General features: G+C 52.0%; 1 protein-coding gene across 4 annotated transcripts in view; it reads left to right on the top strand.

Moving 5' to 3' along the window:
* The window catches only part of STK24 (serine/threonine kinase 24), a 102,408-nt gene extending 86,149 nt beyond the window's left edge, over positions 1 to 16,259 (top strand). For 2 of the 4 annotated variants that reach the window (XM_079902748.1, XM_079902751.1), the window contains exons 6-11: positions 4,403 to 4,588; positions 6,692 to 6,837; positions 8,585 to 8,714; positions 9,694 to 9,762; positions 12,242 to 12,378; positions 15,234 to 16,256. In XM_079902748.1, coding sequence (XP_079758874.1) covers positions 4,403 to 4,588; positions 6,692 to 6,837; positions 8,585 to 8,714; positions 9,694 to 9,762; positions 12,242 to 12,378; positions 15,234 to 15,270 — 705 coding nt within the window. In that variant the 3' untranslated portion in view covers positions 15,271 to 16,256. Of the gene's footprint in view, positions 1 to 4,402; positions 4,589 to 6,691; positions 6,838 to 8,584; positions 8,715 to 9,693; positions 9,763 to 12,241; positions 12,379 to 15,233 lie in introns of all 4 variants that reach the window. The other 2 variants (XM_079902750.1, XM_079902749.1) reach the window with 2 other exon arrangements.
* The last annotated feature ends 54 nt before the right edge of the window (positions 16,260 to 16,313 follow it).

Below are 16,313 nucleotides of genomic sequence, written 5' to 3'. Positions count from 1 at the left end.
AGGGCTTCACAGACGCAGGCTTTTCAGCCCTTCCGAGACGAGGGAAGGACATTCAGACCAAGCCCACTGGGGGAGAGGAGAGCCATTGGCGCTGGAATTGTAGGTTGAGGAGAAGAACGTGGTAGACTTCCTGTTAACTAAACGACTCCCGTAGAGGCTGAGGGGCCAGTGTCAGTATTCTCCTGTAAATAACTTTCCCTTTTTTTGGTCTCAAAAGGAGCACATAGTCTTTAATCTGGAAAGTACCGGAAAAAATGAGATGAAAAGAAAAGCATCTGTAGGCCTAGTACCCAAGCACAAGCTAAGTTATTTTGGTGTCCAGTCATGTCTGAAATAACTGTTTGCAGTCTAACCATGGTGAAAGATGGAAACAGTGGTGTGTTGATGGAAAAAAAAAAGATGAGTGGAAACACAGTGGGATTGGCCGTCAGTTGGAATCTGAAAGGCTAGCCTGTCCACTGGCACGTGACTGGCCCTCCTTTCCCGATGCCAGCCCATGGACTCCCCTGGTCCGTCTTCAGGACCAGGAATTACCCACCTCCTGGCTAATGCGCCCTGGAGGTGGGGGAAGGATGTGAGTGGGAAAAGCATCCAGCTTGGGGACTCATGACAGGTTTTATCCTAGCATGAAGTGATGGTTGGGCCGTGTATTGCTATGGAGTTGCTCATAAATGGTTTTATACCTCTAGATGCCACGTACTAATGTGTTCCTAAATATTGCCTCTAATTAAGCAAATAGTTTCTATTAAATCCATGAGGTATGTTTTTGACTAGTTGTAACTGTTACTTGGGGTTCTCCATGTTTTTTTCCCTCTTCCTCTTGTGGTTCTGTTTTCTTTTTTTTTGGCCACGCTGCGCAGCATGCAGGATCTTAGTTCCCCAACCAGGGATTGAACCCATGCCCCCTGCAGCGGAAGCGCAGAGTCCCAACCACTGGGCTGCCAGGGACGTCCCCCTCTTGCAGTTCTTTGTACAATATCTGGTGTACATACATTTTTTATGCCACTTACATTGTATTTTGACGGCAGAGATGTAGGCAGCGTACTTTCACTTAACTTGGTACTGCAAGGATTTGGGGAGTTGTTGTATCCTGGTAGCACCCCACTCGCATCCCCTCACCCCTGTTGCTCATCGGTAGCAGATAATTCTGTGTTGTCCCTTTTAGGGGAATTCTATCCAGAACTAACCACATACGGAGGAAAAAAATCTGTTCACAGAGAAATATCTGCAGTTCAGGGCACCTGCCTTTGTAACTTTGGACTGAGGCTCATAGTGAAAACCTCTGTTTGTTTTCTCTTAGTAGCTAAATTTCCTATCTTTCCCACATGGTGGTAAAACAGTTCTCTTCTTACACCTCAATTGCTTTGGAAAATGACTGACCTTTCCCACATAACTTTTATTTTAAAATCCAGACACATGTTCTAAATCTGATGCCATATCTCGTAGATGCAGCGATAGCATATCGTGAGTACAATTGAGTCTGTGTGTCAGCATCGTTGTTGAGTACTTGATACTTCAGGAAGTTAATGTGCCGTAGCCACGCAGTCATTCTGAGCTTTAGCATAAGTAATGCTGCTGTTGAATATTTTGGGCAGCCTTTACCGTTTTCTAAATATAAATTTTATTTAGGGTAGATTCCTAGAAGCGGAAGGAATTGCTTTCAACGAGGTGGATATTTTTATGGGTTTTGCTACATGGTGCCGAATCGCTTGCCGTTTATTCCAGTGCCAGTCGAGGTTTCCAAATTCATCAGCAGGATGTGAGACGTCTGCAGAGGGAGGCTGCAGGCAGGAAGGCCTCTCGGGAGCCCCCCACAGAAGTCCCAGGGACGGAGGACAGCCCTGCACTAAGCCAGGGGCAGGAAGGGGACCCAGGGCACCGGGAGGTCGAGAGCGGCACGCCTGGCACCTGGCTGATTTAGGAGGATCCAAAGAGAAGTCCAGGGGGGCGGGCCGGGCCGAGGCTCGGGCTCCTGGCCTGGCTGCCTGGGGGAGTGACACACGTCTTGTCTTGATGTGGCTCTACTGGTGACCCTCCCAGGGGAAGAAGGTGAGAGCAGTGCCTGTGCCTCTTCTCTGAAGACCTGGGAGGCGCGTTATGGGTGGGGCTGGGAAGGCTGTTATACATCGGTCGACTTCAGTTGGTCTGTATTGTCAGACAGGAAGCAGGTGCAGGTCCTTGAATTCTTGCTGCCTGTCAGTTGTCCGGCCCGGAGCCTGATAGCAAGCCCTCAGGTCTCTGAAGGAAATGAGCACAGGCTCGTTTCCCGTGATAGGCTGCTAGCGGACACCATCATCGGCTGGGCTTTCCAGAAACAGAGTGTATTGAAGTGATTACGGGACGCTGGGGGGTCTGGAGGTGCATCCCTCAGGGATCATCTCTATCTACATGGCCGTAAGCCAGGTTGTTGTCGAGTGGCAGGCTTAGCAAACAGTAGCCGTTGAATGAAATCCAAGAGAGGCAGGCAGCTGCGGAGTTGCACAGACTTGAGAAAGGAATCGCGACCGTATAGGAGTCGTGTACTCGTCATTTTTGCCTCTGTTCTTGCAACTCGCCCTTTCTCCTTGTACCTGTGCCCTTCCTCCTGTCCTCCTGCGGCCGCCACGGTTACAGATGCTCACTGCACCCAGCTTCCTCCTCCTGGGGGTCGGACCCTGGAACACATCACACCTCTGCTGATTTTTAAAGTAGAGCACGTGTAAAATAAAGCAGAGGAAAGGAAGGCAGGAACATTACTCCCGATACTGGATCTTCCAGATTCATCCCTTTAGTACAAACTGAGTGCAAAGAGTTTACAAGGCTTGCCGTCTGTGATTCCCGCCTTCACTGGAACAGAAGGAAGTAGAAGGTGTGCTGGGCATCGTCCCCACCCACCGCTGCCCAGGGGAGATTGTTGCTAGGACTTCTCGTACGTCCTAGGATTGTGGGAACGTGGCAGGTGAGCCCTCTCTAGGTTGTTAAAGGTTGGGAACGTCTGGGTCCTGGGGCGACCTGCTCAGCGTTCCAGCCTTTCCGTTTCCCTGCCGTGGAGTTGGGAGTGAGGGATGTGTTAGGTTCTGACGTAATTGCCTGGAAGTAGGATGGCTTTGCGGTGCTGTGACAGGAGCAGGGAGGTCGTGTAGGCCGAGTGCAGGAGGCCGTGCCCCTCGCCCCGTTCTTGGCCTGCCTGTGGGGTCCCGCTTCACTTTCGGCTTCTGTCTTCTTTGCTGTGGCTTGGTTTTGGCTTGTGAGAAAGCCTGCGAACCAGAGCGCTTCTCATTCCCAGCACACGGTCAGGGAACCCATTCATCTCTGCACTGAGCAGGTGTGGCCACAGCCTGGGCCGGGCAGGAGGGTTGGGCAGCTGGACAGCGGCTGCCCCGCTCGGCGCCTCATTCTTGCCGACAATGAACACGACCGAGGCTCTAGGTGTAACTGACCTGTCACTCAGCCGGAAGTGAGGAACCGGAAGAATGCATGCATGGCAGCAGGAAGGAGCCAGAGGAATCTGGAATTTGGGGCCTCTTTCTCCCTTAGGTCAGTGGCACTGGGGAGACTGGGAGTGGACAGTTCTAGATTAGAAGAGCCTTAGCTGACCTACCAGTCAGAGCAACATATGGGCCTTGCTTGGATCCTGATTCAGATAGACCAGACCATGAGAAGACTTGTTTTGAACAGTTGAGAAAATTTAATTAGTACATGATATTGGGTAAGTATTGTTAATTTTAGGTGTTGCTAAAAGCCCCTACGTTGGCAAACTGAAGTACTCGTTGGCAAACTGAAAAAAGTCATGACACCTGTGATTTACTTTAAGCTGTAATGTGGCGGATTGCTCACTCTTAAACCCTGTGATGGGCACGTGGGGATGCCTCAGGTTGATGTTCTCTGCTTCTGTGGGTGTGTGGGCATCCTCGCTAAGTCCTGGGTGCCACGTGAAGCATCTTGCACGACCACCCTTAGCGTTCGTCCCAGTTTACAGAGGAGGGAGCTGGGCGCCACAGGTTGGGTGTTCTGTCTCAGGTCTCAGGACCAGCTGGAGAGCTGGCCTTGAACCCCGTCCAAGGCCCGGCTTCTGAGCATCGCTGGACAGGGTGGTTCGCAAACATGCTTTGGCCCCCAGACACGCCCTCCCCGCTCACCTCGGGTTCCCTGTTCCCTTGACTCAGGGACCTAAATGAGCGTGGGATGTCTCCCACCAGCAGCAAAGGCAAGAGGAGAAATCGTTAAGAGCCGTCTTCCATGTCGAGGCAGAAGATGTTCTGTGCGTTAGCTTTTCTCCTGGGTGTTGCCTATTTTGAAATGATACCAAAGGCATATCTTTTCTTATTTTGAGTCAAGAATGAGTATCCTTTTCAAAACCTTAGAAGCACGTTGAGATGCTTTTCCTCTGAAGTGCGTCTCTTTGAATGCTTTGCTGTTGCAGGCAGACATCTGGTCCCTGGGCATAACGGCGATCGAGCTTGCCAAGGGGGAGCCTCCGCATTCCGAGCTGCATCCCATGAAGGTTTTATTCCTCATTCCAAAGAACAACCCCCCGACGCTGGAAGGAAACTACAGCAAACCCCTCAAGGAGTTTGTGGAGGCCTGTTTGAATAAGGAGCCGAGCTTTGTGAGTATTTTGAGATCAGAACGGGCGTCTCCTCCTCTGGGGCCTGATTGGTCAGGATACATCTTACTTGGCATTTTTCTTTAATCACTATTATCAGCTGTCTTCGTGATTTCATTTATTTTTCTTTTTCTAAATGGGTGTGATTAATTGCTTTGAATTGCAAATTTGTTTTTTATTGTTATTTTATCTTTTAAGGATGAAAAATCTACTTATTTTCTTTCAGATTTTCTAGTATCTCATACCTCATTGAACTTGAAGACTGTTCTCCTTAATATTATATGTGGAATCATACATTTTTAATATTTATAGTGGAGGGTCAGGCTATTTAGCCGTTTTAGTAACCGCAAAGTCTGGCCTGAAAAACAGTGGCTAATTAGGTATTTAAAGTAAATGTTTTCAGTTTCTTCTGGGCATGTGTCAGGAAGGAAAAGAGGAATGAGATAGAAATGTACGCCCACCTTGCTTTCCCCTTTTCCTTCTTACTGTCTTTGCTGTTGAGTTGACTCTGGGAGAGCCATGTGGCAGTGATGGCAGCATGGCTTTAGCCTAGTTTTCTCTCTGAATTAGGGCTTTTTAGAAAAAGTTGTCTGGGCTTCCCTGGTGGCGCAGTGGTTGAGAGTCCGCCTGCCGATGCAGGGGACACGGGTTCGTACCCTGGTCCGGGAAGATCCCACATGCCGCAGAGCGGCTGGGCCCGTGAGCCATGGCCGCTGAGCCTGCGCATCCGGAGCCTGTGCTCCGCAACAGTGAGAGGCCCGCGTACCGCAAAAAAAAAAAAGTTGTCTGTGTATCTGGGGTTGCATGGAGCACCACACGTCCTTGTTTTGTTTCTGAGTTTTCCAGCAGGGTTAGCCGAAGGTCAGGCTGAAACTTCTGAACCCACCCGCCCCCCGCCTTCTTACGAACCCTTATCTAAAAATATGTGGTTAGTTTTACGAGAGCACCATGCTTTTCTAATGTGATACCAGTTTTGGTAATGGAATTCAATGAGGAATGCGGCGTTTTCTAAGAACCTCCAGGGGGTGCAGAGTACACCACTCATCCTGCCGGGCGGGCTGCTGTCCTTTGTGTCCATGGGGCTCGGGATGTTGTTATCAGGAGTCTGTTCCGAGCCCCGAGAAGACACACCCACGTGCCTGCACATCTTCCCGTGACAAGCGTGTTTGTGGTGTCGGCTTGCTGGCCCAGTGCACACATCTCCACCCCGACCTCTAGCCCAGACGCCCTGAGGAGAGGATGCGATGCTTGGAATTAGACACGTGGACGGGGACTGAGAAATGCCTGAAGTGACCCAGGTTTTGCGCAGGCTTACGCTTGAGAAGCGAGCCTGGCTCTTGTTTAGGAAGCTTTAGTAATTCAGAGCAAGTGGGGACACGGTCTGACTCGCGTGATTTGTGTGTTCCCGCCGGCCGCTCCTGTTTGGGCTGCGTGGTTTTCTTGGGAAGCGTACTCCCTCTCAAGGGCAAAGCGAGTGGCCGAGTTCACTGGCCGTGCTGAGCCCAGAGCCTGGATGAAGTCCTCACCCCGATCACAAGGGAAAAGGCAGACCTGGGAGACCAGCATTTCTGAATTGGGAAGGCTGATGACTAAGAGAACGTGGGTATCCTTTCAGCGTCCAAGGAACGGGTATCTCCTGGCTTTCTTCCAGTTGGATTTAAATTAACATTTATCTTATTGTTTGGAAGGATAGAGCCAAGCAGTAAGATAGAAAGTTAGCCAGGTGATACAGAACATGTTTTCTCTCTTGCCAGCGTTAGCAACGATGATTGAATGATGAATGCTCTGCAACATTTTCTTTGTAAATGCATTTTTCTGGGGAGGGGGTTCCTGCTTTCATCCGATGGTTACCTCCAGAACGTTAAGGACCCCCATTAGATACTAGATACCTTGTCCACACTGTGAACGGGATCCCCCCCACAGGAGCCAAATGACCTTCTTTGACTCGGTCTTAAAGGAAACAGCTTTGAAGCAGGGACTCTGTCTTTACGTGTCAGCTTGGTTGCTGGGCGTTTGGAGGCAGAAGTCTGTCCTTTGGGGTGGAGTCAAGTAGAATGTAGAGAACTTGACCTCATGCCTTTTCTCTTTGCTTCGTTTGTTTTCCAGAGACCCACCGCTAAGGAGTTACTGAAGCACAAGTTCATAATCCGCAATGCAAAGAAAACATCCTACCTGACTGAGCTCATCGACAGGTACAAGAGGTGGAAGGCCGAACAGAGCCACGAAGACTCCAGCTCCGAAGACTCGGACACGTAAGTCCACGCGGCCCGAGTCCTGCGGGACGTCCGTGACTGGGGGACGTGTCCCCAGCCCCAGGCCGTGTCTGAGCCCCATGCCGTACTGGATGTGGGCCTGTTCATTCTCATCTCTTGGTTGGGGTGGGTTTTGGGTTTCCTTTTTCTTTTCTTTTTTTTTAAAAAAAAATCCAGGCTGATGGTGCTTCTTGTGTTAGTATGGGACTATATTTGGGAGTCTTTGAGTCTCTTTTCGTTGCCAGTGGAGTTTCTCTGAGTAAAATCTGTGACAGAGCTGTGCGTAAAGAACTAGACCTGGTTTCTTCTTCCTTCGTTATACCTCCTGCTTTTAAAATGCTACTGATCAGGTGAAATGGCTTTACATATATTTCTAGAAAGATACACATGAGAGTATCAGTGATCCTGTGTTGTGTTCTGGTATGCCTGGCGTCGTAAAAGCTCTGTGCCAGGAAGTTACTATAAACTGGTGTCAAGCTAAGCATCTAGGAAATCCATTAGCTAAAGAGATGAATTAGGTCTGGGAGCCGCTTGGGTCTGTAGAGGTGGGGAGAGCGGGACCGACTGCTCTGGCGTGAAGGAAGAGGGAAGCCGTGAAGGGGGGGTCAGGAGTGGAGGTGCTGCAAGTCAGATCCTCGCCTGCGCCCCTTCATACCTCGGCCAGAAGTTCGAGCTGACCCACGGCCCAGGTCCACGTGGCAGGCCAGTGGGATGAGACCCAGAATAGTTTTCAAGGTTCCCATGTGATTCCCTTGCAGAGTCAGGGGTGAGAACCACAGACTAGGATGTCGCTGAGGTCTTGATGTTGAGCCGTGAGGGTGGTGGGCGTGGGGCTGAAGAGACGGGCGGGGAGAGTCCAGACGTTTACCGTGGGTCTGGGTACCGCAGGTGGGGACGGTCCGGCTTCAGCAGTGTCATGGGTCCACTGAGAAGACAGCACTGGAGAAGAGGCTGGTCTGGGGAGGCCAGGGCACAGGAAGCTGGGTTTGATGTGGGACACGTTCAGACGTCCAGTAGGATGTGTCCAGTTTAGAGCAGCGTCGAGATGTGGTGTTGAGGCGGGATATCTGGGCAGACAGTGTGGGTTTAGAGCTACCACTCTGAACGGCCACTGGAGCCCTGAGAACCCACCTGTGGAGAAGGGCCAGAGGCCGAGGACCTAATGCTGGGAGACGCCAGCATGAAGGAAGAACCCGTGGGCAAGCTGGGTCGGAGGAGATCTGGGTGCAGTGTGGCCCCAGGAGTCCAGGGCCTCTGGAGGAGGGTGAGCTGTGGTAGCATTTGCTGCTGAGCCTGCAGGCAGGATGATAAGGAGGGAACAGTGGCTCCTGGTCCAGAGGCGGGCAGGGGACAGGGGGCCTCGGCCGGGTAGATTTTGGAGTGAGTGGAAGGTAAGAGACGGAGGTGGGAGCGTGGAGTGTAGGTGACGCCTCCAAGCCCTGTGGCTGAAGGCAGGGGGCGGCGCTGAGCAAGCAGAAGGACTGCGCGCTCAGGTGTGGTGGGGCGGAGCCAGTGGAGACTGTTCTCCAGGAGAAGAGACGCGGGAGAGACGGTGTGGGTGCGGCAGCTCTATGGGAACCGCGTTCCCACGGGGTCTCTCTCTGTGAGGTCGGAGGCAGGGTCGGCTTCTGCAGCCCAGGAGGGCCTGGAGGGGAGTGGACAGGACCGGAGGCAGGCATGGAGCATGGGGGGGTCTCCCCGCAGAGCTGGCCCTCACTCACGGGGTCACCTGCATTTCTGTGTTAAGGGAAACGGACACAGACGGCCAAGCATCCGGAGGCAGCGACTCAGGGGACTGGATCTTCACGATCCGGGAGAAGGATCCAAAGAGTCTTGAGAATGGAGCTCTTCAGCCGTCGGATTTAGAAAGAAATAAGGTACGTTTGCTCGTGCAGAGTGACTAACCCTTGGCATCAGTCAGCAGCATTTTTGAGTCGCTTTTGTGTGAAGCCTGCTGTTTTCGTGGTCTTTGTGGGCCCTCAGTGCAGCCTGTTGTGGAATTTGGCTGTCAGGGAATCGACAGATCAGGAGACGATGTTCTGTCTGACTCCCCAGCGAGGCCAACCCGCGAGTCTGGACTCTGGTCCGCTCTGCGGTGCTGATTGCTGCCCTCTGCAGCCCTGCCGCCAGATCAGCATTTCCTGACACTTGGACATCCCGGGGCAGCGGGGAGGTGGGTTTAGTGTTTGAAACGACTTTCCAGCTCTCTCGATGAGACTAGGCCTGTGTTGCATGTTGGTGTTACTCATCAAGGTACTGTAATTTGGGAATTGAGTTTTGTTTAAGGAATCTTAAAAATAAATCTATTGCTTTTGGTACCTATGTACTTAATTTTGATGAATTGGTTTTGTGCCTGTTTAAGTTAAAGAAAAGCTGTAGTTTTAGGGTCGTTTTGAAGCACAGTGGTATAGTTTCTCTTCAGCAAGTGCAGACCAGTGGCTGTCCCCTGGTGACCCTACAGATCCTGCTTTGAGAAGCAGATGGGAGTCGCTATGTGCTCAGATAGAGGCTGCGGAAGAAACAAAAGGCAGCACTGTCATAGGACAGCCACTTCCAGCAGCCAGCTCTGACGTGCATGCCATTCCCAGGCCTCATCCGTCAGGTCCTCTCCATACGGGGCTCAGCGGTGCAATTCAGCATCGCCGGTGTCCACGCAGGGTGCCGCTTCCTGGCGCTCTGCTGCCTCTCCACCGGGCATGGTATCTGTAGTCCTCCGTAGTCCAGTGAAAACACAGTAGGACAGTCCTTTGCAGATGCTACGTGTATCTGACAGACGTGTATCTGAAGTTCACTGAATTATTGCAAATGTGAGTATTAAATATTTCTCATTACTCTTTCCCCCCCCCGCCCCCCAAGATGAAAGACATCCCAAAGAGGCCTTTCTCTCAGTGTTTATCTACAATTATTTCTCCACTGTTTGCGGAGGTAAGATGCCCAGTTGACTTTTGGGGAGGTGCGAGGGGAAGAAGGGGGAGCAGTTGCCCCGTCTGTGGCAGGGTTGCCCGTGAAATTTGGGGGGTTTAGACTGGCTGGCTCTGGGAGGCCAGCTGGGATGGACGGGCCCCTGCCTTCCAGGAACGCCTCTTGCTTTCCCGGGGGCCGTCTTCCAGCCCCTCCTGGGAACTGTCGCTGTGTCACTGGCAGGAGCGTACACGTGGGATGTCAGCAACCCAGCCCCAGTCCGTATGTTACTGGGACAATTTTTAACTTCAGTTGTGCTGTTTTCTACAGAATCTAGTTGGGTGCAGCCTAACATCTTTGCCTCAACAGACTTACGTATGGCAATGTGAAAAACAGATTTTTACTTTAAGGAGACATCAGATTCCCTGGGGTCCTCGTGTTTCCTGTGGAGCCCCCAGAGTAGTGGCTTCACCCAGCAGGGCCCCTGATTGCTGACGAGCGGCCCCTGCAAACATGGGCCCCTCCCTGTGCCCTTTCAGGGGACCCTGCCCCCTGTAGGTATGTGTATACGTACAACATTGGGAGGTGTTTCAAGGGTGGGTTTTATGAGGGTGAACGTGGTTCACCTGGTTAGTAGCTGATTGGAGGATAAGTTGGAAATAACCCCTTCCTGTCACGTTCTTGTGCCCCTTGGGGTCAGGCTGCCTTTAAGGTAATTCAGTGAGTCACCTGGCGCCTTCTGTTTGGGTGGTGATCCAGAGCTCTCCAGGGAGGCTGTAGCAGGGGACCTTGGACTTGAGGTGGGTGGCCCAGGGTGGGAAGGAAGTACCACCCATGGGCGCATCCCTGTCCCCCGCTTGGCCTGAACGCCAGTCGCACGGTGCCTCCCCCTTGGCGGAGCTCCTGGCTGGCCTCAGTCTCCCAGGCCTTCCCCGACCCAGATCTGTCTCACCAGTGTGCCCAAGGGACAGGTTGAAACCACTGAACACTCTGGGTTCAGGTGGAAAAGTGAACAGCAACAGGGCAGGCGGAGGCCCCTCTGTGTCGCTTTCTGCCTGCGGCCTTGGCCTGGGATGCCTGTTGGACCCTGTTTGCTTTTTGGTAGGTTCTTCGGGCAATTGGCCCGTCAGGTTTTCCAGATACTCCGCTGCTTTCTCGCAACCCTGACTGCATTTTACTAGGATAGTTGGGCAACGGGGGAAAAGGGCATAGATTTTCTCATTTGTCTGAAGCTGTCTGTTTCTTATTGGGCACATGAAAAAAATCCATTCTGAAGGCACTATCCAGAATTAGTGAACTAATCCTAAACGTACTAATGTTTTGATTTTGTTCAGCTGCCCTGAAGGTAACCTCCCAGGCGTCTTTTCCTGTGTGTTTTTGTTATTAATGTTTGGTAGCCTCACGTTCAGAGCGTCCAGTGTGCATTATTTGCATAATACTCCGCAATCTCGCTACTTAAGGAGCGTCTCCCCATGTTACAAATGAGCACGTTCCCGGACGTCCCTCAGTATGGGCCAGGGGCTCCCTCCAGTGGTGGTGACGGGGCGCGTCTGGCAGCCGCGGGCAGCAGCGGGTGGGGTGGTGGGTGGGGTGGGGGAGTGGGAGGGAGGTCGGGTGGCGGGCTGCCCACTCGGGGCTTGTAAGTCCGGTTGTGTTTAGTCGTTAAGGGGCCAGGGCTCCCAGATGGACAGAAGCACCACCTCCAGGCTGACCGTTGCGGTCGCTGACACAGTGGAACAGGCACAGGCACTCCGGCCTCAGCGCCAGGCCCGTCCTGTCCCTCTGTCTGTCCCTGCAGCTGGGAGGGGAGAAGCCATGGACGTAGAGTGAGCCTGAAGCCGGGGTGGCGGCGTGTGGTCCCAGCAGCCCGAGAAGCTGCTGGAGGCTCTGGGTCGCGCGCCGAGCAGCTCCGCCTCCTCCTGGCGCATCCGGGGCGCATCCCGGAAAGACAGAAGTTGACCTTAAACTGTGGGAGCTGCCTGCAGACTGGTGTGGTTTCCCGCGGGCGCAGAGGTGCCGAGAGGACATCAGCCTCCCGGGGTGTAGGGCTGTTGCCTGTTTACATGAAATGGAGTATTTCGGCAGCACCCCGCCCACAATGGCAGTCTGTCCGGAGGCCTCAACACCAGCCTGGTTACCGCGGGAGCTACGCGTGCGTGGCCCGCACCACAGCTTCGGGGCACACACCAGAGCCAAGTGGGCGGGAAATGGCTTTGCTGGTGGAAGACTAGGGTGGAAATGGAAAAAGCAAGCAGAGGGAGCAGATGCCACGATCACCTTCTGAAAAGGTGCATAGAAGCGGGTGTGTTTCCTTCCCGGGGGAGGGTAGAGACGGGGGTTGGGCTCAGGCCCAGCCTGTGCCTGGTGCTCTTAGCCTCCAGAAGGGGAGGGATCCGAGCCGACCCTGTGGCCGGGGCAGTTGGGTCGTGCCACTCCTTAAACAGACGCCCGTGGCTTCGCGTGCTCGGGTGAGTCACGCCGTTCCTCACTTTGGTGTTTTCAGTTGAAGGAGAAGAGCCAGGCGTGTGGAGGCAACCTGAGGTCCATCGAGGAGCTGCGCGGGGCCATCTACCTGGCGGAGGAGGCCTGCCCCGGCATCTCGGACACCATGGTGGCCCAGCTCGTGCAGCGGCTGCAGAGGTGAGTGCCACCCGTGCCTGGTACCTTCCGGGCCGGGGGCTTGAAGCAGAATCGAGGGAGAGATGGCTGTTCTCCTGAGTTAGAGGAGTCTGTGCGAACGAACCAGGTGAACCTGGACGCTTCGGGGAGGGACCACAGAGCTTCGTGGTGCTGGCTCTGCTGCCTAAGCACAGGATGACTTCAGGGTGCCGGTCTGCTCTCCTGATGCAGCCTCGTGACCAGCCAGAGGAGTGCAGTCCTGAGCCCGGACTCTCCGTTTGGTTTTATGCTTCAAAGCCAGGTGTCCAGAAACACCAGAGGTGGGGGCTCGGTGAGTTCCGTGAGACCGGACACAGATGCGGTCTATGTGAGGGGCTGTGTGGGTCCTCGCCTCTGCCTCAGCGCCGGAAACCTCTTGTGGTGGCCGGCAGCCTGCAGGGGGCGCCCTGTCCCCGCCGGCGGCCCTGGTGGAATGGGCTCCAGGGTGAGGAGGAAGTGGGGCTGCGGATCTGTCCCCCCCGCCCGGTCCCTCAAGCTTGTTTGGGGGAGCCTCCCTGTGGAGGAGGTAGGTCGCACACGTGCAGTCACCTGGGGGTGTTGGAGAGAGCGGAGGTGAACCGTCCAGCAGCTCTGTGACCCGAGCTCTCCTGCACACCCCGAACCTTTCTCTCTCCCCGAAACGCCAGGCAGATCAGTGCTTTGAAATTCACCTTCCAGGTGTGTTGTCCAGGAAGCGAGCTTTTGCTAAAGGACGGCTGCTCCTTGATGGGAATCAGGAGCGTCTCAGATCTTTTCTGAGATGTCGGCTGGATGGCGCGTGGAGAAGTTTGGGGCATGTAGGGTCACTTTTGCCACTTGGAAGTGGTGATGAAGGGGCTGCCCGCTGTCCTGTGAAGTGTCCCTCTAAAGTGGGACATCAGAGAAAACCTCAGGTTTGTTCTGTAGAACTCAGGCTCCCTCATGAAAACATCCCAACTTTCTAACCTGCTCTCACGTTCAGGCTGGAGAACTTGGAGGCAGTTGAAGGACTCCAGTCTGCTTTTTCGGGTGAAGTTGGTTTTAATAGCGTTATTTCTTAACCCACCGCATCCAAAGTCTTGTTTCAGTATGAAAGGTCTTTCACCATCGTTGCAGGGCTGAGTCTTTGCAGTCAGTGTGTGTTTCACACTTAAACGGCACATCTCATTGTGAAGTCGGTGCTGGGAGCCACTGTGGCGGGTGTGACCGTACATAACACAGGTGTAACTCCTGCCGTCTGCATTACGGTTAACATTGTACTTCCCATCCTCTCTGGTTCTCTCTTGTCCTTCTGTCCTTTGTGACGTGGGACTCTCTCTCCTCAGCCATCAGATGACCTGCTCCAGGGGCTCCCTGCCTGGTCCCTTTTGGGCTCTCCGAGCTCTTGCCGTGTGTCCCCTGTCCAGAGGCCACCAAAGCACAGTGGCCGTCGCTGACACTTCAGACCCGTTTTGCTCCTGGATGCCTTGCTCCAGTGGGTCGCCTCAGAGACGACAAGGACCAGCTTTTGTCCAAAGCATTTTCAGAGGCTTTTGTGTATCTTAGTTTGAGTTAGTGTGTGGATTCTTTTGTGTGGCATCAACTCCTCCCATGACTTGGGCATTCACATCGCTCGAAAAGTGAGTCTCAGGACCCGTGGCTACAGCGTGCTTTCCTAGTCATTTGTTCCGTGGGCGAGGGCTATGTACTCTAAACGCCTTAAAAGAGGAGCTCTAATTTGGCATGTTGGCTACGAGTCCCATTAAACTCGTCCTCAGCCGTCTCCTGTGGCTGGGTGACCACCCCGGTTTTGAGGCTGCTGAGGGAATCTTGGCCACGAAGCGCACCCGTCCCCCTTTTTGGTGTTCCAAAGTGAGACGGTGCCGCAGAATTGCTGGAAACAGGAGAAAGTGCCCATCCCACCATCATCGTTTTGGGTGCGCTGCCTTCCATTGCTGTATACAAGTCATGAACTTACCCAAGTTTTTAGATATTCTTGGGTGTTCATGTAGACTAAATTGTGTAAAACTAGACATGTATAATTCTGTGTACACTTCTTAACCTGGGTGTATTTTTCATATTGCTTAATTATGATTTTTCATCTCTTAGTTCATTCAGCTTGCTTAATTAACCATTTTTCTACTGTTGGACATCAGAATTGTGTCCTAGTTATTGTAATCACAAAAAATGTAACAGACCGTCCTAGGAAGTGGATTGCTTGAACAAGCGCCGGTATTTGTGTGGCCAGAAAGGGTTTCTTGCACTGATATTGCATCGTTGGGATCTTAACTGTGTCACTGGGTATTATCGATTTTTCAGCTTTTAAAAAATGATTATAAGTGAAGGTGTATCATTTACTACTCTATTCGTGTCTCTTTTTTCTCTCCTGGGAGGCTGAACACATTCTCACTTTTTGTTTATCTGTGAAAAGTTTTTAGCGTTGGAATCATGGTTTTCTTAATTTTTATGAATTCTTTACGGAATCATTAGCCCATTGATACTTGCACCACTTAATTTGTTATAACTTGGGATTGTCTATAAAAACTAGGATTTTGGGGCTTCCCTGGTGGCGCGGTGGTTGGGAGTCCGCCTGCCGGTGCAGGGGACACGGGTTCGTGCCCCGGTCCGGGAAGATCCCACATGCCGCGGAGTGGCTGGGCCCGTGAGCCATGGCCGCTGGGCCTGCGCGTCCGGAGCCTGTGCTCCGCAGCGGGAGAGGCCGCAACAGTGAGAGGCCCGCGTAACGCAAAAAAAAAAAAAAAAAAAAAAAAAAAAACACTAGGATTTTGATTATTGCTTGAAGTTTTGCAAATTAATTTGTTTTTAATTTAGAGAGATGACATTGATTTGCTTCTACTTCTCTTTTTGTTTTCTCCTAGATACTCTCTAAGTGGTGGAGGAACTTCATCCCACTGAAATTCCTTTGGCGTTTGGGTTTTGTTTTTTTCCTTTTTTTCTTCTTCATCCTCCTCCTTTTCAAAAGTCAACGAGAGCCTTTGCCGACTTCGCTGAAGAGGTGCACCATCGCGGGGGGCCATCCCCCCCACAGCGAGGTTGCCTGTCCAGGGCCTGATGAAGTCTCCAGGTGGGGTGGGGAGGGTCAGCTCCTGCGAGCGAGTATTTTATTTTATTATTCTTGTTTTTAATTCTAACCATAGTGCACATATCAAGGAAAGTGTCTTTAGAAACAAAAATAAACCCTGAAATGTATATTTGGGATTATGATAAGGTGACTGAAGAAATGAAACCTCAGGTATCCTGCTTTACGTTGATAACTCCCCCTCCCTGGGAGACGGAGAACCGCTCTGGTGGGTCAGTGTACAGATTTGTATATAGTGTCATTTTTAAGGAAACCCTTTTGGCGTGCATAGGGATCACTGTGTACACACTGGCCAAGTGCTTCTGTAGATACCGTCAGTGGGGTAAATATTTGACAGGCCGTAACTCGAGTCTATTGCCTTGCCTTTATTACATGTAAATTTTGAATTATGTGACCAGTGATTTGGGTTTTACTTTGTATTTGCAGGGTTTGCCATTAATAATAATTAACACCCCTCTTATGGAACACTCCTATATTTGTACCTCAACAAACGCAAATTTTCCTCTTGTTTGCCCTACAACCCTTTTGGTACACTTAGAAGTTGATTTCCTTTTTCATCGATGGTACTATTTCTTAGTGTTTTAAATTGGAACATACCTTGCCTCATGAAGCTTTAAATTATTATTTTAAATTTCTCCCCGATGAAGTGTTCTCGTCTCACTTTCATTCGCGCCCTGCCAGTCCTGCGCCAGCTGTACCGTCCTTCCAGTAGGGTTTTCTGTTGCACCTTGTAGTGAAATCTGCGTATCATCTTTCCCACCTAAACATGTCTGAATGCTTACACAAATAAATTTTATAACACAGATTTTGCATACTCTCCTTGGAACGTGACTCTTGAGGGGGCAGTGCACCTGCCGTG

Source organism: Stenella coeruleoalba (assembly GCF_951394435.1).
Source record: "Stenella coeruleoalba genome assembly, chromosome: 18".
Classification (NCBI taxonomy): Eukaryota; Metazoa; Chordata; class Mammalia; order Artiodactyla; family Delphinidae; genus Stenella; species Stenella coeruleoalba.
This window is presented reverse-complemented; position numbering and strand designations above follow the sequence as displayed.